This window comes from Notamacropus eugenii, chromosome 1 (assembly GCF_028372415.1).
Source record: "Notamacropus eugenii isolate mMacEug1 chromosome 1, mMacEug1.pri_v2, whole genome shotgun sequence".
NCBI classification, from domain to species: Eukaryota; Metazoa; Chordata; class Mammalia; order Diprotodontia; family Macropodidae; genus Notamacropus; species Notamacropus eugenii.
Genome location: NC_092872.1, coordinates 77,212,999 through 77,234,339, shown reverse-complemented (window position 1 = coordinate 77,234,339; position 21,341 = coordinate 77,212,999). Strand labels below are relative to the sequence as shown.

The 21,341-nt window shown below is 41.6% G+C and overlaps 2 protein-coding genes across 8 annotated transcripts in view; one reads left to right on the top strand and one right to left on the bottom strand.

Annotated features, from left to right (window-relative positions):
• Positions 1-414: 414 nt before the first annotated feature.
• On the bottom strand, positions 415-20,988 carry NUDT2 (nudix hydrolase 2). 6 transcript variants are annotated; one of them, XM_072606452.1, is made up of 4 exons: positions 20,636-20,988; positions 9,274-9,415; positions 8,167-8,300; positions 415-995 (listed from the first exon to the last, which is right to left on the bottom strand). In XM_072606452.1, exons 2-4 carry the CDS (start codon positions 9,285-9,287, stop codon positions 679-681), a joined length of 465 nt encoding a protein of 154 aa, XP_072462553.1. In that variant the 5' UTR covers positions 9,288-9,415; positions 20,636-20,988; the 3' UTR covers positions 415-678. The 6 variants fall into 6 exon arrangements, with proteins under 6 accessions (XP_072462553.1, XP_072462557.1, XP_072462565.1 ...); XM_072606456.1 differs by having other exon boundaries at positions 20,514-20,647; XM_072606464.1 differs by lacking the exon at positions 9,274-9,415 and having other exon boundaries at positions 20,636-20,797.
• KIF24 (kinesin family member 24) overlaps positions 20,962-21,341 on the top strand; it is a 64,805-nt gene continuing 64,425 nt past the window's right edge. Inside the window, exon 1 of one of the 2 annotated variants that reach the window (XM_072606182.1) lies at positions 20,962-21,135. The gene's annotated coding sequence lies outside the window, so the exon portion shown is untranslated. Of the gene's footprint in view, positions 21,163-21,341 lie in introns of both variants that reach the window. The other variant, XM_072606177.1, reaches the window with a different exon arrangement.

Here is a 21,341-nt window from a genome sequence, read left to right as displayed (position 1 = left end):
TTCTTAGTATTCTCCTTGGGGGAGGAAGAGAAAACATTCTCAAAGGCAGAGGGGCTGCCTCTCACTTGGGCCCCAAGGAATCAAACCTGTCTGTAGAGGACCAGAGAATCAGGGGACATACAAAGATGCCTGATTGGAATTCCACAGACTGAGGCCCAGACCTCTGGGTTGTGAGTTTTCTGGGTCTATCTAAATTTTGACCCTCTGACTCCAGGGATCCTGCAGTGTGGGTGGAGGACCCGATGGGAGAGAATAAGATCTTACAGCCTGGTGCTTCCTAATGGGTACTGTGGCTAATGCCAAGAACATCTTCCTTTAATTGTCCCTAACTCTGTACTTACTACCATGGGCTAATAAACCCTAAAAATTAAAAAAATAAATAAAATAAACTTTTAATTATTAAAAAAAAATGAATGATAGTTGAATTTCTCAGTTTATTCATCAGGTACAAGAATACAGAGATTTGGCTTTATATATTTCCATACCACTCTTTCATTTCAACACCATGATGTTTGCTCTGACCGAAAAGGCTTAGCCTGATTTCATTGGTTGCTTCAGCTTCCTTGTATTGCAGGACTGGATAATCTAATCAGTGAGGGGGTTGATCTCAGAAGAGATACCTGAGAACCTCAGTAGGTTGAACCTTGGGTATCTCAAAAGACCTTCCTTTTCCTGGGGTCAAGGTGTGTGGGAGCAGAGAAATTGGTGCCCTTCTCTGAGGGATGTCGCCATATCCTTAAACTGAGCCAGCTTGCAGGCCTCCTCTAGTTTCAGCCAGCGGTAAGCCTGGTGCTCCCCGCACAGACGAATCTCCACGTTGTAGTCCTTCACCTCAGCCAGCCAATAGATAACAGTTTTGGGTTTGCTGTTGACTACGTAATTCAGCTCACTCTTGAATCCCTCAATGATGTTCAGCTGGCTGGCATCCAGGCCAGCTTCCTCCTGGGTCTCCCTAAAAGCTGTCTCTAAGTCACTCTCTCCTGGGTCCACATGACCTGGTGATAGCAGAAAAGGAAGAAGGTAAAAGAAAATCTCCAATGGATTCCAAGTGAGGCATTTCCTAATGCAGTTGGTTTAATGAGGGATGCTATTGCCATCTTTGCAGTTTATGAGACTAATAGCTTACATTCATTTAACCTGTTAAGACTTTACAAAATGCCTTCCCCCAAACCACCCAAGTATTCAAAACCAGGTTACCACGCTCTCCCACTACACACAAGCAATGTTCAAATACATGATTTAAATTTAATAGAAAGGGCACTGGACTAGAAGACAGGGACCCATCCTGCTTCTAAATCACTTTTTGACCCAAACAGGCAAATTACTTAATTTCTACGGGCCTGAGTCTCCTTATACGTAAAACAAGAGAGTTAAAACAGGTAGTGTTAAAAGGCCCTTTTGGGGATAAATTCTAGGATTTTTCACAAAAATATGAAGACAGCAGCATAGGTCTTCTTATCTTTATTTTCCATATTTAAATGACTTGCCTAAGTCTCCCCACTCCACCTCACTAATAAGGAGCAAAACTAGGGCTCAAACTATAGTCTGCTGACCCAAAGCCATCCTTTGATGACCCAACCTCTCCTTTGATGGCAGAGGGGGTGTCACGACTGCTGACTCAGTCCTTTCCCCTCTATACCACATTGCATCTGAATAGGGATGGGGTATTTCTTGGCTAAAACAAATCTGAGACTAACTCCCATGTCCAGTCAAAGATGACGGTTAGGCAAGTTCAGCCAGTAACAGGCACATCTCTCCTCCATGCCACCCTTGCCAAATGTTTCCTGGAGACTCTATCTACAACTTTCCATCTCTGAGAAGAATATCCATAGGCTAAGTGGGTAGTCAAGGGCACAGGCCATGCTTTCATGCAAATGTGATTTGGAATAGAGCACTTTTCATTTTAGTTCTGTAGCTTAGAGAGAGAGAGAGGGGCAGGGAGAGGGAGAGGGAGGGAGAGAGACAGAGACAGAGAGACAGAAAGAGAGAAAGAAACCGAGAGAGAAGGAGAAAGAGAGAGAGAGAGAGAGAGAGAGAGAGAGAGAGAGAGAGAGAGATTTCTCATAGTCCTTCAGGACAACTCCATGATCATTACCTCTTCTGAACCACTGCAGACTTTGTACCTCTCTCATGGCACTGATCATATCCTGCCTTGTATTATAGTTGTGTCCCACTATCTCAAGAGTACTCTGCAAACTGTTTGAGGGAGGACACTGTGATTTCCCCACCTTTCTATCCCCTCCACACAGTTTAGCAGATGGTCTTGGAATGTGTTAGCCATCCAAGAGAAGTCTGCTGAATCAAATTGAAACAAAACGTTTCTCAGGCACAATGTTGCTCATCCTAACTGCTTCAAGTCCCCAACAAACAAGAATCACTTTTCCTCTGGAGAGCTAGATGTGTTTTTCAAACAATCTTCAGTCTCCACTTGGCAGAGAGGGAACAAAGGCCCTGAAGAGTTAAGTAATTTACCTTTGGTCTATGGGGAAGTGCTGTTGGTACTGGCAAGAGACTCCGGTAGTCCTGAGGCCAAGGGCTAAGCCCCAAACACTGGGCTTTGCCCATAATGACGACAGTTCCCAAGCAGGTACCAAAAAGCATTTTCTAACTTACTTTTCTGCCTGGGAAAATCTAGATTTAGTTTTCACAGGGTAGGTCCTTGTGGGAATACACACGGTAGCCAAGTTTACCAGAGCCTAAGAAAAACCAGTAGCAAGCAGAGATGCAAGGGAGGCTGCCAATGACAGTGGACTTTTGGAGATGAAGGGCCCTTTCACAGACCAAGCTTCCTCACACACGTTCCCCCCCAAACCCTACCATGTCTCAACTGGGAGAAGAGACGGCTTTAAAAATGGCTCCAATGAGCAGTCTTTGGAAGAAAGAAATAATGATGTCTACAGCTGCTATTCCTATGCTATGCCACCCATACACAGCTCACTCACACAGTCAGCAGTCATGGGAAGTCCAGGGAAGCTTCTCAGGACTGTTGGAGACAAGTTATGGCTGACTCCACAGTCCCCTAAGGGTGAACATCTGCTAGGGCACATGTAGCTTCCCAGCTCTCTGGACCCGCTTCTGATCACCTTGTGGAGAAGTTCACCTACGAACTCATCATCCAAAGAGCACCCCTGGATCTGTTGGGTCTTTGAAGATTCTCTGTGAATCTTCTCTTTGAAGAACTATGTCCTCAGAACCAGGAAGACCTGGATTCAGGTTCTGTCTCAGACACATTCTAGCTGTTAAATCTTAGCAAGGTTCTTAACCTCTCAGAGCTCTAGGTCCGAGGTGTCAAACATACACACCTTCAGTACCCCCTAATACAACCTGAACACTATTGAAATTTAAGTGCTGTTCAGTTGTTTCAGTTGAGTGACCTCATTTGGGGTTTTCCTGGCAAAGATACTGGAGTGGTTCGTCATCTCCTCCAGTTCATTTTACAGATGAGGAAACTGAGGCAAACAGAGTTAAGTGACTCGCCCAGAGTCACACAGCTAGGAAGTATCTGAGGTCACTAGGTCTTCCTAACTCCAGAATTGGTATTCTAGCTATTGCACCACCTTGCTGCCCTAAAATGTAATCAGGAAATATTAAATAAAATTTTAAAATTCAACAAAGTAACATTACATTTAAAAACTAAATCACTTAAAAAAATAAACAGTGTGAAATATAAATTCATGATTTTATAGTGGATTCTCTTTTTATGTCGTACTACGTACATGGAAATATTCTTTATATATTTAAGTTCAAAACAAATTTTTAAAAAATAACTGTAGACAGTATGAAATACCTGGGAGTGTACCTGTCAAGATAAACCCAGGAACTACATAATTATAAAACACCTTTTATGCAAATAAAGTCGGGTTTAAATTAAAAAAACCAACTAAATCACTATGCAGTAGCGGATTACCCATGGATTAGTGGCCCTCATTTCTATGAGAGTTTGACACTACCGCTGTAGGTAACTCTGTGGGATGAGTGATGCAGAGGAAGTGTAGACCTGCTTTGGTAAGGGGTGCTTCCTCATCTTATCAATAAAATCTCAGGTACAGGCCTGGACCCACCCTTCAAACCAAAGCATTCAGCTCTAAGCCTTCCCAGTAGGGCCCAGTAATAACGGCTTACATTTATACTGCGTTTTATGGTTATAAAAGCACTTTGCTGCATCATCTCATCTGATCCTCCCAACAGCCCTGTGAGGCATGTAATATAGTAATTATCACCCTCAGTTTATAGATAAAAGAAACCTGCACTCAGTGACTTGCTCAGTCACGCAGCTAATAGGCCCAAGCCTGGGTCTTCTGGCTGCAGATCCAGTGTTGTTCCCCCTACACCAGTTGGTTAACCCATGAGTCACTTTTCTTCAGCAGCCCTCTTTGAGATAATCCAATGCTAGGGACCCTGGTCTCCTGGCTGACGTGATTACTAGTTAACATGTTCTGGTGGGGAAAGTACTAAGCTTTTCAGCAGTTCAACCATAGAGCACTTTGGGACATTGGTAGAAATGCCACTCTACAGTGTTACTTAAGAGGTCCTAAGGCAGCGATGACCATTCTCACTTACATTTATGGACTCAGTAAGTTGGCTTTTGTGATATTCTGCCTTTGGAAACTTCCTTCCATCTCTTTTTTTGTAGCTCATTCCCCTCCAAAGTATTCTAGAGGTTGCCACTTAAATTATATTTATTTGTTTACTGATCTTATTCCTCTTTCTTCTTCAAACTAGTTTTTTGGTTTGGTTTTCGCTTGATTTGCAAGTGCTCCCCCACTCTTCACGGCCTCTAGCTTTCCTGCATCGATCTCTTTCTGCTGGGTAGCCAGGCCCTCTGTGTCTGCTTAGGCCCCAGACACCTGCACTACATCTCACCTTTCACAGAATTACTGACTCTTCTAGCAGGAAAGGCCAACACCTCCACTTTAAACAATAGGAGACAAGGGAATTGACCAAGGTTACTGAGTTAGTGTCAGAAGCAGGGCTAGGACCCAGGTTTACTTATTCCTAGCTCAGGGCTCTTTCCTTTAAACTTTATTGTCCAAATCAAAGATTTACAGCCAGAAGGGACTTCAGGGATCATCTATTCCACACCTTCATCTTACTTTAGTTTTTAAATGTATGATCAATGCCTTTTGTCTTTATATAAGCCATTTTTCATCTTCCCCCTCCACCCTCCATGAATCTTCTCTTGTGACAAAGAAAAACAAGTAAAACTCCCTCCAAGAGAGAGAGACCTCATCCGACACGGTTCTTGTGTCCATGCCCTAACAATGCTCCACATCTTTCATAAGGGAAGGGGTATGTTTCATTATCTGTACTCCGTGACTTTTGCTGGGTTTTCCGTTACACAGAGTTCTCTTGCTTTTTTTCTATTCACATTGTGGTGGTCGCTGTATACACAGCTGCCCTGCTGCTGCTTAACTTGCTGTCTCAGTTCATACAAATCTTCCCACATTTCTCTACATTCTCCACATTCATCCACTTGATGCACAACACCATCCCATCATAGTCAACCAGGAATATTTTTAGTCATTTCTCCAGTTGTGGGCACTAACTTTGTCACCAGTTTTTTGCTCCCATAAGTGATATTGGCTATCAATATTGTGGTTGCAGTGATTCTCTGTTTCTATCTCTGACTTCTCTGGCAAACCTCTCATTTTATAGAGGAAGAAATCGAAAGATTAAGTGACTTGCACTAGGTTACACAATGAGTAAGTGGCAGCACTGGGATCAATCAACTGACAAGCATTTATTAAGAGACCACCATGAACTAGGACCTGTACTAGTTGCCAGGGATATAAAACTAAACTATCCCTGACTTTAAAGTAGGGATATTCTACCTACGGTGTTGGAAAGGGAAGAGGAGGAAATACAGTATATTCACAGACAAATAAACATAGAAGATAAGAGTGAATATATTCAAACTAAGTGCATAGTGATGAGCGTGTACTCATACCTGGAGGACTCAGGAAAGGCATGGCAAAGAAGAGGGCGTTTCAGCTGAGGGTAGAGAGAGGAGTGGGCTGGGGCACTCTTTCAGCATTTTCCCACTCTATTCTGGGCCTAGAGTCCTAGGCCAAGCTTTCTTACCTCATACCTGGACGACTTTTAAAATGTCCTGTTTCTCCTTTTGATTTCTCCATCCACCTAAAGGGAGGCACTGTAGCATGAAAGAAGCATAGGATTTGGCTTCACAGGACCTGGGTTTCAAATCCAGGTTCTGATACTACCCAGGCAACTTTGGGTAATTAATTTCACTTTCACTTGGCCCATTTCCTCATCTGCAAAATGAGAAACTTGGACTACAAGACTCTAAGGTCTTTTTTGCCTCTAAACCTATGGTCCCAGAGTAGGTTGACTCTTCTTCCAAATGCCTCCTGATCACTCCTTTCTTCTATGAAGTTTTCAGGAGCAATGATCACTCTTTCCTGGGAGCTAGGTTGACCCCTGCTACATATCCCAGTGGAAAGATCACTGAACTGGAGTCAGAAAACCTGGGTTCTGGTCTCTGCTCTATTACTTCCTATATGAGTGGTAACAAGGCAAGTGATTTCATTCATCTCTTTAAGTAGGGGCTTGACTACATATGCCAGGCATCTCTGTAAAGGAGGGCTCTTACAGGGCTTTCCTGAGGACAAAATGAGATAATATATGCAAGAGGCTTAGTACAATGCAAAGGACTAGCCCAATGCCAGTTATAATGGGAATTTACATTATTATGGACAGACCACCCAATTTTCAGCCCTCTGAATCAGTAAGTCAAACTGTAGCAGAGCCAACTCTCCAGTCAGTACTCAGTCCTAGATCTGGTGTGATTTGGTCAGAGGTTTCTGCTCAGAGTTTTAAAAAAAATTTTATGGATGCTTTTGTCTTTATGTCACATATCACTCCTTAAGCTGGAACCCTGCTTGTGACAAAGAAAAGGAATTAAGCAAAAGCATTCCCTATATCTGAGAAGGCCTACAATATTCTGTATTCTCTGCTGTGAAGGAAGGTGGTATGTTCCATTAGCTCTTCTCCAGGTACTTCCTTGGTTTTTAGATTGTGCATTTTTTGCTTAATGTTAAATAACTTATATTCATATGAGAATGGAAAGTTCACAAATAGTCTCCCCTGACATTCCCTCATTATAATCAGTGCTTCCAACAGGAGGCTCTAAATAAATGACAATGAGCCTAATTACCCTCAAGTCCATCATATGTTATCTCTGTACTCTGCTGTTAACATAAATTAGCTCAGAAGCTCCCTGGATGGAAGCCACAACGTCTGTTTTTACATAGTTTTCTAAGATGTTCAAGTGGCAAAGTTAAGAGAACATTTTCAAAATTTTTACAGAACCCTAGGATGTTACTGCTGGAAAGGACCTTGGAGATGATCTAGTCCAATTCCTTCATTAATCAGATGAGGAAACTGAGGCCCAGAGAAAGGAAACATTTTTGCCTAAGTTCACACAGCTAGAAAATGCCAACTCCAGGAGAAAAACAAAGCTCTCCTACTCCTAACTCACTCCCAACCCAAGCCCAGTGCTTTTTTCCCCACTATGCCATGATTATCAACAACCATACCAAGCAGTCTGCTGAGTGCTAGGCAAAACATGTGAAACAGACAGGTCCCTGTTCCAGAGGACATAATGGTTGGATTCTACTTTCATCTCTGCCACTGGCTGGCAGTGAAACTCTACAAAATTCCCCTGGCATCTTCTGATTTCAGTCTGCCCATCTGAAAAGTATCAAAGGCAAACCTACCCTCACCTCCATCTTTACCTCTTTTCACAGGCTTAGAGAATATTCACAGCATCTTTTGTGTTTCAAGTTTCCCAAGGAACTACGGTTATCCCTTCTGCATTGTTGGGGTTAGGGGCACTCTCTGGAAAATCCATGTAAAACTTTCTCCCTGCATACCACAGAAGTCTGAATTATTATGGTATTAAAAGATAAAACCTGTTGCTATTATACAACACTATACATATATTTTATATATTTCAGAAATTCTAAACTTTTTCTGTGTAATCATCTACTGGCCTTCATGTGTTGCCTGTGGCTTCCACAAAACTCCCCCCAAATGCCCATTTAATTTCTTATGCCAACCTGCAAAATATCAAAACTGCAATGGGGAAAGTCATGATGTGGAAGAGATAACTGTAGTTAATTCTTATTAACCTGCCCCATACTGCACCTTTAGGAGGAGTCCAGTGATGTGTTCCATATGATGTCTGCAGTAGGAGAAACTCAATAGCTTTGTTGTCCACTTTGGGAACGCAAGGTCTTCGGAAAATGATAAAGCCACATGCTCTTAGAGACATGGTCCACCTGGAAATTTAACGGAAAAGAAGTGTATAGAGAAGGCACTGAAGGGGAAGCAAAACTGTGGGGGGAGTTTTGTGTTCACGGCCAACATCACATGGTTAATACCTAATATACAGACTGCACATGTATAATCTATCTCAAACAATCTATGCTTGTTTTCTCAAGGAGATGGGGAGAAGAAGTAGGGAGAGAATTTGAAAATTAAAATTTTTAAATTTAAAAATAATCTAAAAATTAAAAATTGTTATTACATGTAATTGGCAAAGAAAGATATAAAAATTTTTAACTTGAAAAAATACTTAATATGCAGCATAGGATTCAATTCAATAAATATTTATTAAATGCCTATTACATACGTCAGGCATTGTGCTCAGCACTGGAGACATATAAACAAAAATCAAAATGATCAAAAAAGTCTACATGCTGCCCAGGTAACAGCTATGCGCCCCTAAGTAAATACAAGACATACAAGTGGGAGATGCAAAGTAATGTGAGGACAGGGCAAATATCTGGAGACAAAGACAAATGACGAGAGACTATGTACCAGGAAAATTCTGCTTAACTCCTAATTGTTCCTCGTCTCAGCTTTTCTTATAATGTATAATTAGCTGATACTCATTCAGCAAGTGAATTGAGAATCTTAACGGAATAGCCCTCTAAGGGGGCAGAGAAGGGACTGTGAATTGGCAAGACCTTTGATAGAGCACTGTGCGCCTATGGAAAGTTACAGCTTCTCCCTGCCAGCATACTCAAATCCTGATGAAAAAGCAGATATGCAATATTATTCCTTTTTGTTTACAGGGGTAGCTACGTAGAAAAGTGAATGAGCCTAAATGTGGGGGTCGGGAGACTCAGTTCTAGTGGTGCAGTGGAAAGAGGTAGAATTAGCAACAGCTCATCCATTTACTAGCTACATGGCTATGGGCAGGTCTCTGGGCCTCGCTTTTCTTCATTTCTAAAATGGGACAATACTCACAGTAAACACTTCATACGTGGTTGTGAGGAAAGGGTAAAACTCCACGGAAATCAGTCTTTGTTAGTCCTGCTTCTGCGCCTTGCCTTCCATCAGTGTGGGAACCTGGGCCACTCCCTCCCCACTCTGGGCCTCAGCTCTTCATCTACAAAATGAGGATGTTATACTTACATGACTTCTAGTGTCCCTTCCAGTGAAAAAATCTCTGATTTCAAAAGAATGGCCCTTTCTTCCTGCGGATGCTAGCCTCAACACAAGGTACTCATTTCTTAGATCTCAGGGCTGAAGAGCTCAGGTTGAAACAAGCTAAATGTTTAAAATATGGGTGATGAATGCAGGAAGGTCAGCAAAAGGACAATGAAAGCAAACCTCTGATTAGAAAGAATTTAGATCACTATTGATGGCAGTAAACACGTCTGTTTTCTCTGGCATGGGAAAGGGGATGCAGCCCAACAAGTCTAAATTAGAGAGAGCTAGACGCTATAGACAAGAGATGGGGAACCTGTAGCCTCGAGGCCATGTGTGGCCCTCTAGGTCCTCAAGGATGACCCTTTGACTGAATCCAAACTTTGTTCTGTGAAGTTTGGATTCAGTCAAAGGGTCACCCTTGAGGACCGAGCACCACATGTGGCCTCCGCAGGTTCCCCACCCTTGTTGTAGACTACGACTAAGGATACTTTCAAAGAAAAACCTTCGATAAACTCCTCCCATTAGCCGAAGGGGTCATACCTTTCACAGATCCTAGGATCACAGGATTATAAAAAAGGACTTGGGAGGTCATCTAGTTCAACCACTTCATTTTACAAATAAGGAAATCTTGTCTGAAATCACCCAGATAATCAACAATAGATAAAGACTGTCGCCCAGAAGTTCCACTGTGCACCATAATGGTAAATGGGGGGAAAGGTGATGTGGAAATCAAAAAGAAATCTCCCAACAAAAACTGTTGCTCAAGTAAACCAATTTTTATTTTCTACGAAGATGCACTCAGAGCATCTGCAGACAATCTCAGCTAGATTTTACTTTAAGATGTCTTTCATATAGAAAGCAACAAAACCAAAGGAAAAGTCTACTCAGACTGTCTACACTAATGAGGTACAGGAACACGGGAGTGCAGGAAAACAAACTCAGTTAAGAAACATCTGCTTTTAAAAAGATATACATGATGTATAGTAGAGACAATTAACTGGAGCTGATGAGACATTACGTAAACAGGATATATGTGATACAATTAACTGTAGCAAAGAAATATCTATTGGAACAGGATAAAAGGTTCAGGATGTTTCTTCTGATGTACACTGTTACATATTGTGCTTACTCAGCCAACAACAGCAGTCCTGGACAATTACTTAAAACCATGCTACAGTTACTTAGGTTCAAAGTTAGTCTGATTTTCCTAATGGGGCTTGGGGATGAACAACTGTCATATCTCATCATCACATCTAACATCACCCCAGGTCCTCTCTGCTCGTAGACCTACAGGCGCATAAAGCTCGATGTGTCCTCTGAGGACAACTGGTCTATAAGAACAGTTTAAACCAAATTTTCCCAAAGTTAGGTAGAGCAAGGATTGGAATCTGGGTAATCTGATTCTTAATCCAGGCCTCATAGCACTGCCTTCAAGTTAAGGCTTTCACATAAATGGTCCTCCCCAAACATTTGAACAGAGAATCAGAATAAAAATTAATATGTGAAAAGTGGTGTAATGAGAAATAGGGAGATGCTGAAAAGGGAGAAAAAGTTTTCATAGAACGTTAAAAGGAACTTTAGAAGTCATCCGAAGTAGGCCAGGAGAAGATTGCTGAGGGAGAGGAATGAGATTTTTTGAGATAGAAGCTGCAGAGTGGAAACATTTGTTGATAGCAATTTGAAGACATGGGAAGATTCTGAGCTCACGATGACCCAGGCAATGCGGATCGGCTAGCGGCTAACCAGGGGCTGCCGGCAGAGGAGATGGGAGAAGATGACCGAAGTTCTAGAACCTCGACTAAAGATATTTGCAGCTAGAACATCAGGAAAAATGCTTTAAAATCAACTCTTGGGGAGAGACATTCACCCCTCTGCACCCCAGAAACTTTGAGGCCTCTGTGAGGAAGGAGGGTTTGAGGGAGCAAGGAAGGAGTCTTAGGGGGAGAGTGAGAAATGCTATTTGATAGCTGTTTTAACTAATTATTCATTATAGATAAGTGCTAAACTCCATTGTTTCTACACTGCTGAAGGAATGGAGGTAGTATCAATACCCTTTAAATTTCTCAGAGACAAAGGCCCAAGTAACCCAATCCCAATTATGTCTTAGCAGGACATAGGCAACAGAATACCACTGTAGAGTTCATGAATGGGATTGTTATTAAATAAGACTGGAAAGGCTGGGGGGAATTGGATTATAGAAGGTCTTAAATACAAAAATCTAGAGAACTTAGGTTTCTTCTTATTTCTAATTCAGTGTTCTTTTCAGTATAGCATGCTGTCTAGTCCAGGAAATTAAGGCTTTTGTTGCTGTTGGGTTTTGGCTAAGAATTGAATGTGACCTTCCTGAATTTCCAAGAATGCTTTGATCCTTTGCAGCACAAACAATCCTTATTTCCAGGTTTGGAAATTCAGGAAGGTCATGCTCTATAAGAAAAGGCCTTGAGGAATCACTATGTGGTAAAAACTGCTGAAAAAAATGGAAAGTAGTTTGAAAGAAATTAAGTACAGACCAACATCTCATGACTCTCCTGTCATCTGATGGCATGAGGAAGTTAATGGATCTAGGGGTAGAGGAAGAGTTCGTGATCATACAACAAGGATCACAAAAGATAAAATGGGTAATTTTGATCGTAGAAAATTTAGAAGTTTTTGCTCAAACAAAAAAAATTCCATTAAAATTAGAAGGGAAACAGGTGACTGGGAAAGAAATCTCTTTACCAACTTTCCGTGATAACAGTCTCATATCCAAGATATTTAAGGAATGAACTCAAATTTATAAGACTAAGAGTCATACCCCAATAAACAATTGTTCAAAGGATATGAACAGGCAGTTTTTAGTGGAAGAAGCCTAAACAACCAATGATCATATGAAAAAAAATGCTCTGTCACTAATAATTAAAGCAAAGCCAAATAAAGGAACTCGGGGGTTCCACATCACACTCAGATCAGCAAAGATAGCAAGAGGAAATAAGAAATGTTGCAGGCTGTATGAAAACAGGCACATTAAAGCCCAGTTGTGGTCTGGCTATTCTAGAACACAACTGGCAACTATGCCTCAGAAGTTAAGTTGGGCATTTGACATGGCAATACTTCCACTAGGCCTACAATCCAAAGCTATCAAAGAAAGGGGAAAAGGAGATTCAGGTATTAAAAATTTTATAGCAATTCTTTTTGAATCAGCCTCAAACTGGAAACCAAGGGAGTATCCACCTATTGGGGAAAAGCTAAACAAACTACAGTATGAGAATGTACACAACGGAATAGTATGATTCCATAAGAAATTAGGAAATGAGCCGTTGTGGGGAAGATTGAGAAGACTGTTATGAACTGATGTGAGCAGAACTAGGACAACGATTATATAATGATAAAATTATAAAGAAAAACAACTTTGAAAGATGTCAGAATTGTGAGGAATGCCATGATCGACCACAAGTCCAGAAAGCTGAAGATCAAACGGGCCACCCATTTCCCATCAGAGAAGTAATGAGCTTCAAATGGATAACGAGACATTTTTGTACATGGCCAAACTGGGAATTTGTTTTGCTGGACTTGTGAGGATTTTTCTTTCTTTCTTTTTTTCACATTCCTTTTCTTCCTTCTTTTCTTTCTTTCTCTTTTCATTCTTTCATTGTTCAATGGGGGCAGTAGGAAAGTGAGATATTAAATGCTTGTAAAAAATAAACATTTTTAAAAATTGGGGAAATGCATTCATCAGTAACTACAACAAGGCTCCTAAAAATCTTTAATAATTGTAGAAAATATAAAACAGGTAAACCTTAAGATACTACTTTATATCCACTTAAATTGGCAAAAATAATAAAATTGAACTTTGACAAAAGAGGCACATTTAAATTCTGACAGTGTAGACAAGGAAGGTTTCTGGCAGACTGAAAATTATGAAAAGAGCATGGATATTCAACATGGATCCTTCAATTTCCCTTTGTAACAAAAAGTTTTTAACTTATTGATTTATTTGTGATTTATTTTATTTTTTAATTGAGGAGTTCCTGGCGTGGAAATGCCTTCTGACTGGCAATATGTAATTTATACTCTTATAGGGTTGCCTGGGGCACTGAGAAGATAAGAGAGTATGTGACCCACTATAACTATCTGCCTGGGCTTATGAAATCATGAGTCTGGAAAATCAAAACTGAAGCTTGATTTTGACACGATAGATACTTCCTAACAAATATCCAAAGAAAATTCTTTCCTCTCCAATTCAGGAAAACAGTTGAGTCATAGGTAATAATAGAATAATTGCCGTAGACATGTCACCTTCCAATTTAGGCAGCTGGGTGGTGCAGTGGATAGAGCACCAGTGCAGGAGTCAGGAGGACCTGAGTTCAAATCTCACCTCAGACACTTGACACTCACTAGCTGTGTGACCTTGGGCAAGTCACTTAACCCCAATTGCCTCATCCTGGGTCATCTCCAGTCATCCTGATGAATATCTGGTCACTGGATCCAGATGGCTCTGGAGAAGTGAGACTGGTGACCTGCACAGCCCTCCCTCACTCAAAACAAAGTCAGGTGCAAGTCATGTCATCATTTCTCTGATAGCATGGTCGTATTCTGGCAACGAAGAATGAAGACACACAAACCTTCCAATTTTCTAGTTTACCTAGTTTAGTCATTGCTAACAAAAAACGATGTATGCTTTAACTTTAATTGCTTGGTATCAGTATTGTATGTTGTATTTGAGCTTTAGTTACACCATTGCTTTCTTTACCTTATGACCACACAAGTTCTACATTTCTCTGAATTATTGCTATTTAGAATTTCTTACTGAACAATCAATTCCATTTTATTTATGTACCCATAATTTGTTCAGCCATTTCCTGACTGTAGGGAACTTATTTGGTTCCCTGCTTTCCATTATAGCAAACAATGCTCTTATGAATATTTTTGCACACGTGAGTCTTTTCTCAATGTTATTAACTTCTCTGGGGCATAAACCCAAAGAGTGAGATCTCTGGATCAAAGGCTATGAACAATTTAAAAAGTTTTCTTGCATAATTTCAAATTATTTTCCAGAAGAGTTGGACAATTCACAGCTCCTCCAGCTGTGAACTGTTGGCCTGTCTTCTGACAGTCCCTCCAACCTTGAATTTTCCCATCTTTGACAATCTGATGACTGTAAGATGATCTCGTGGTTTTAATTTGCTCAAAAGTGGTTTTTTAAATACTCATTTTTTTCAACTAAAGGGTTGCAGTTTTTCAAAGGAAGACAGTATTAATTAATTCATTAGAGATCTGTACTCTTCCTAAATTTATGTGAATTCACAGAGTATATTTTGGGGCCTTCAGGGAGAAACCCAGTGAATTTCTGAACAGTTACATTTACATAAAAGTCAAGGCTATTTTTATTTGAGAATGTGTTTTTCTAAGGACCCTAGAGTTGAATCTGCTGCAGAGACCCTGCGTACAGCCTGTTTTCACACTTTATCTCAATATAGGCTCACACCTCCTGAGTTTAGAGGCCCTAAATCAAATATGCAAAAATGCCCAGGCAGGGATTTGAGTAGGAGTGAACTCCAGTAAGATCAGCATTTTAAAAATATGGCACTGTGCCCCAGAATACATTTTTTCCTTCATAAAATTTAAAGTTTCTAGACTAGAGGTTTCAGAGAACTGATTTGGGGGTGATATTGGAAGGGATAGACTAGAGCTTAAAACCTCAGAAATAAAAGGGCACCTTCATGAGTTTCATTCCTATTTGTGCTTTCTGCCCCAGATTAATCTGACCCTCCAATGCACAGAAATACAAAATTCAATCAGAAATGGGTTTCAAATAAGTTCATTCCTTAAAAGCAACAGCAGTATTCTAAGCTAGAAGCTGAACCCAAGGCTGCATCTCCCCTCATTTCAATTGTTATTCTATTTGCCAGAAAATAATCATCAAACAATAAAATCTAGACAGTGGTTGAATCATCTGGCAGGGAAGCCAGCACAAAGTCCTGAGAGGCTACAGAGACCCTAGGCTTGGTCACACGTGAAAAGTTGTGTTATACCCTTACAAGTACTTAGTTAGGTACTACACTAATGCTGGCAATGATTATCATTACTTAGGAAAAACAGGCCTTCACTAGAGAATCGGGGGCAAAATTATAATGTGGGAAATCCGTATTTCTTGCCCTTTTCTGGAAAAGAAGGACAAAACATTAGCAGTGGCCTGCCCCAGTGCAGTAAGTTGAAATTCTGGCACTCCAAGTCAGAATTTCAGAATACAACCTCCCTAGAGGAACCCCATGTTCATTTTTGTCAGATCTTCCTCATGGTATACTCTGAGGTCACCAAGCAATGCAGACAGCTTGGCTGGTTGCTACACATGTGCCTTCTGTCCTTGGATACAAACTGCTTTAATGACCTAACGTGGGAATTTACCTAGTTGCCTCTGAGAAGGTCCAGTTCTCTGACAGTTTACACTGCAGTGCTCTTGTCGAAGCTGATAGTTGGGTAACCTCTTCCCTTCACCTTCCATGTCTCTAAGGCTAAGTAGCTACCCCTCTCCAGGAAAATCAATTCAGACAAAGCCCCAGGCAAACCTCTATGATTATATGTTGCAGAGAAAGTCTCATTGTTCACTGGCTGGAAAGCTTGGTATACAACGAAAAAAAATCACATTAACACTTGTAACCCAATTACTTGACTCCATTTCGACATAAGCTGGAGAAAGCTATTTGAGAATGGATGTATGTAAATATCTTCAGCACAAAAACAAAATTGGGGAGGACAAAAGCTTTCTAACACTCTTCTCAGAGAAATCAAGCATGTAAGCCATTTTGGTTAGCTGGCTGACAAAATAAACATCACCTATAGATGGGTTTGAATAAGTAAATATAGTATACAGCCAATAGGAGAAATGCTAGTGCAGCATTGAGGCTGGGCAAGAAACATTTTCAGCAAAGCCCACTAATTATGTAACAAGAGTGCCACCTACTGTACCAGAGTATCAGTGAACAGCGGAACTTAAAGACAGGCTAAGAAGTCCTCTGGCCTAAGCCACTTGTTTTACAGATGAGGAAACTGAGGCTTCCAAACTAAGATGAAATGGCTTGCCCAAGGTGTATACGAGTTAGTGATAGAGCTGGGACTAGAATCCAGTTCTAATTCCTACTCCAGGCTTCTTTTTTCTTTATACTCTCCTACCTACTAATAAAGCTTTAAGTATTTTTGCCTAAGAAAAAATCTGCAGCTGGAAGGAATCATTTAATAGGCAGCAAACCCAAAGCTGATGGAATTGTTCGGCGTGTAAATAATTCTTAAAGGGAGATCAGAACCCTTCCTTGTCTCCCAGGTTCGGATCTTCAGTTTTCTCTTTTCTCCCTATCTACTTTTTTGTTTTGAGTTTTATTCCCTTTCTTTCACTCTCCATAGATGTACTGAGCTAAATGTTCCCTAACATAAAAATTAATTTAATTATTCTTGTAATATCTTTTCTTCTTCCTCCAATATAAATGAGTTGTAGAATTATAGACTGTTAGAGATGGAAGGCACCTTACAGATTATCTATTAAAACTCTGTCATTTTACAAACAAATTAGCCCAGTAAGAGAAGTGATTTGTCCAGGTCACACAGCTGTTTAGTAGCAGAAACTGTATTAGAACTTAGGTTTCTTGAATGTCACAGACATCTTCAAATGAGGACATACATACATATATATGTGTGCATGTATATATATGTATGTATATATTTTTTGATAGCTTGAAAACTGTACTGCAAAATAATTATCAAATTTTAACACAGAGAACCACAGCCAGGTAGCACAGTGGATAGAGTGCTAGTTCTAGAGTCAGGAAGACCTGAGGGCAAATCTGGCCTGTTTATTAGCTAGATGACTCTGGGTCAGTTAACCTCTGCCTCAGTTTTCTCCTCTGTACAATGGGTTTCATAAAAGCACCTACTTCAAAGGGTTATTGAGGGGATAAGATGAAAATCATATTTATAAAGTGCTTTGCAAACCTTAACACTCTTTATAATATAACAGGCATTATTATTAACTAATATCTTCAATAACTAAAATAATAATAACCCTTTATAACCCTGTGCATTTTATTCTATGCATTTCAAGACATTATTCTGAGAAAGGGTCCAAAGGCTTCACTAGATTGTCAAAGGTGAACACAAAAAAAGTTAAGAATCCCTAGCCTACGGTGCTCTTTTGAATCCACCAACCAGGCTATTCCCTCTACTTTCTCACCACAATTTGGCTTCCATTTCTACCATTCTACTGAAATCATTCTCTCAAATATCAATGACCTCGTCATCAAGAAATCCATTTCTTTTTCAGTTCTCATCCTCCTGGGGCTCTTTGGATTATCTGATCAAGCCCAACTTGTACATATTCTCTCTACCTTTGACCTCTGGCTTCTCCTTGATACCATACTGTTTTGCTTCTTCTCCAACCTCTCTAATTTTATCCTCCTCACTAGCATCCTTGTCTTTGAGTGTTCCCAGGAGATTTTTTGGTTTATCTCTCTGCTCTTTCCTTCAGCAACCTCACAAAATCCCAACACTGTGACTGTTACTTCTACTCAGGGGACTTAGCTCTAGCCTTAACTGTTTTTTCCCTGACCTCTGGACCTGCATCTCTAATTGCCAATTTAGAAGATCTTTACTTGGATGTTCCACTAGGACTTCAAACTTACTATGCTTCAAAAGAAGCCTATTATTCTCTTTGCCTTAAATAGGGCCCCATTATTCATATTTGTAATCTTGGTCCTATGTACTTAATCTGGTCATGTCACTGCTCTACTCAAAAATCTTCAGAGGTTTCCTATTGCTTAGTAAGTTAAGTTTCAAACTGTCAGTTGGCATTCAAGGCTCTTAACATTGTGGTACCTCCCTAACTCTCCAGTTTATCTCTTACTATTCCCCTTGGTATTTTCTACATTCCAGTCAAATTGTACTTCTTGTTATCATTTGCGCTTGTAGAACTTTAGTTCCCACTTTTCCCTATTCCTGGAATCATCTCCTTCCTATCTATTGAATTCCTGTCCTTAAAACACAACTCAAATACTAGATCTTCTATGCTAATTTTCCCATTAGGTAATAATCTTTCTTCAGACCTCACAAAACACTTTCCTTGTAGTTCTCTAATGTATTTACATATTATGGACAGTGAGACACTGTTACCCTCAAGACAGTAAAAGAAAGAAGAGTGGAACCTTTATAAAGATTATATGGATAAAAATTATAAAATACATTATAAAGAGATGTTTTAATCGGTACAGATGACATTATAATATCCATAAAAGCGTAGTGATATACACACACACATCACTGTACATATGTGTGTGTATGTATGTATCTCACATCCTTTTCCTGTGCTATAAGGTTCGCAAGGGCAGGGATTCTGGAAAAACAAGTTTTATTAAAACCTTCTCTTTTTTTTTTTTTTTTAAACATCAAAGTCCTTTCTCAGTAGTCAGGAAAAGTTACTTTCTGGTGGTGGTAGCATTTGAGTTGAGCCTTAAGAATAGACAAGACTTCAACAGTAATAACAGCGTAACAACGTTCCACAGGTCTTAAAGGTGGATGTCTTCCTCTTCTCTTTCTAAACTCTCCACTTTGATGATCTAATCTACTTTCATGGTTTCAAAGATTATTTTTAATACAGATGACTCCCAATTTTTTTATTTCCAACTCCAACACTTTCCCAGAGTTCCATGCCTATATATTTCCAGGAGCCTGCCGCCTAACTCAATCTATTGGAACTCATTATCTTTCCTTGTAAACCTGCACCTCAGTTCTTCAAGAATAGTGCCATCTCTATCCCAGTTTCCCAGGCTCATAACCTCAACTAACATTCAATCAGTTGTCAGATTCTGTTTTTGTTAATTTAACAACATCTCTGGCACCCAGCCTCACCTCCCCAGTCTCCTCTCTCCAACTAATCTATGTTTAGACTTTCATCTCTGCTCATGTTGATGATTATAACCATTTCTTAACTAAACTTTCTCCCTCCATTGTATAGCCTCTCCATTAGATGGGTCTGTGGCACCAGTAGGATTATATTACTCCTCCACTGAAAAAATTTTAGTAGATCCCTATTGCCTTCCAAAGTATAAACTCCTATCCCTAACATTTGAGGCTCTCCACAATTTAGCTCCAATTTGTCTCATACTTCTCCTCTTCCCAAATTCTATATTCCACCCTAACTGGACTTTTCTCCTTCAAGGTCCCATACCTTTGTACAAACCATTTCCCTTCACCAATAGTTCCTGAAATTCCTCACTTTTTCAAGATTCAACTAGGCATCTCCTTCATGAAGTCTTTCCTAAATACCTCCGAAGCCTACCATTAGCTGAAAGGCAACGCTCAAAATTCACAATCCTTGGTCTGGATCTATCTCCACGGAATTTCTCTCATTCTCTGGTATTAGTTACTGGTGCTTACGGTTCTGGTTCTCCCTTTATCCCATCCCCTTATCAAACTATATCGTTGCTGTTTTCATCCTTCGTTGCAGAAGAGAAATGATGACATGCCTTGCGCTTGACTTTGTTTTGAGTGAGGGAGGGCTGTGCGGGTCACCAGACTCTTCTCCTCCAGAGCCATCTGAATCCAGTGACCAGATAGTCATCAGGATGACTGAAGATGGCCCAGGATGCACTGGGAGACCTTGGCCCCTATCAAACTATAAAATCCTTAAAGAAGAGAGAGTGAACCACCTAGCCCGGCATTACCAGCCTCTCGCACCAACTGGACTGCAGGGGGCAGTCCTGGGAGGACGAGAGCCAAGGTGCCCTCACCTGGCCCACCAAACTAGGTCGGGCGGGGCTGGTGGGGGCTGGGGCAAGAGGGCAGCTTTTTGCAAACAAGGCCTTCCACACCCTGGCATCCCAGCCAACGTTCTCCTTCATTCAATTGGCCACGATCCACGTGGGCCGGGCAGGGGTAGTCCCTGAGCATCCAAAAACCAAAAAAAGGGGAATAGATCCTGCCCTCAGGGTGCTTATATTCTGTCAACGAGAAGCAACTGGAACATACGTTAGTAAGTTACAAAGTACAACCTAAAAAAAGGATTTTCCCCATCCCCGACCCCAGGGCCTTACTTTCCCCTTCGATCTCCTCAGATCAGTTAATAAAGCCACTATTTCAGGGACGCATGGACCCCCGTCGCGGGATCAAAGAGGTTAAAAAGCTCCCCGCCCCCCTGCCTCCAACAACAACCTACCTCCTGGGCCGCGAGTGTGGGGAAGAACTTAATGGGAAACTGACACTTCTCCTACCAATCAAGAAGCTCCGCCGAGAGCGAGCAGGCCCAATAGACTTTGCTACTGTCTCATCTCGTCCCAGGCGCGTAAGATATCGCGAGATTTTCTCACCAACTGGAGGAAAGAGAGAGGTTCTGACTTCGCGATTCGCCGAGAATCCTCCCTTTCCCCACCCACTGTTTCCTAGTAGCTTATGATTGGTCTAAGAGCAGGGAGGGTGGGGCGACTCGGCCCGCTCCCGCCCTCCCCCTCCTCCCAGGGTTCCTATTGGCGGGTTCCCGGGGCTGGCCGGCGCGCGCGGGAGTCGGCGCGGCGTTTGAACGGATGCTTGGCGGTGTTGCCATGGGGACGCGGCCTCGCCTTCTCGGCGGGGCGGTTTGTTGACGTGCCGCTGTGTCGCTAGGGGCAGCGGCCCGGGGTGTCCGAGCGGCCGCAGTCAGAGGTTCGGCTGCCTCAGTAGGTGAGAGAGAGGAATGGCGCTCCCGAGGTAGGGAGACGCGGCGGTCGGAGGGGGCCCGGGAGAGGCCCGGGCCAGGCGGGGGCTGAGGGTGGGGGTGGAGAGGGCCGCGTGGGGCTCCGGGGGTGGAGGGGGCCGCGTGGGGCTCCGGGGGTGGAGGGGGCCGCGTGGGGCTCCGGGGGTGGAGGGGGCCGCGTGGGCTCCGGTGC

Excerpts from the sequence above, each read along its gene's own strand:
- NUDT2 (XM_072606452.1), bottom strand. Across the intron at positions 996-8,166 it reads TCACTGGACTCCTCCTAAAG|GTCATGTGGACCCAGGAGAG; the intron begins GTGCAGTATGGG and ends TGCTATCACCAG.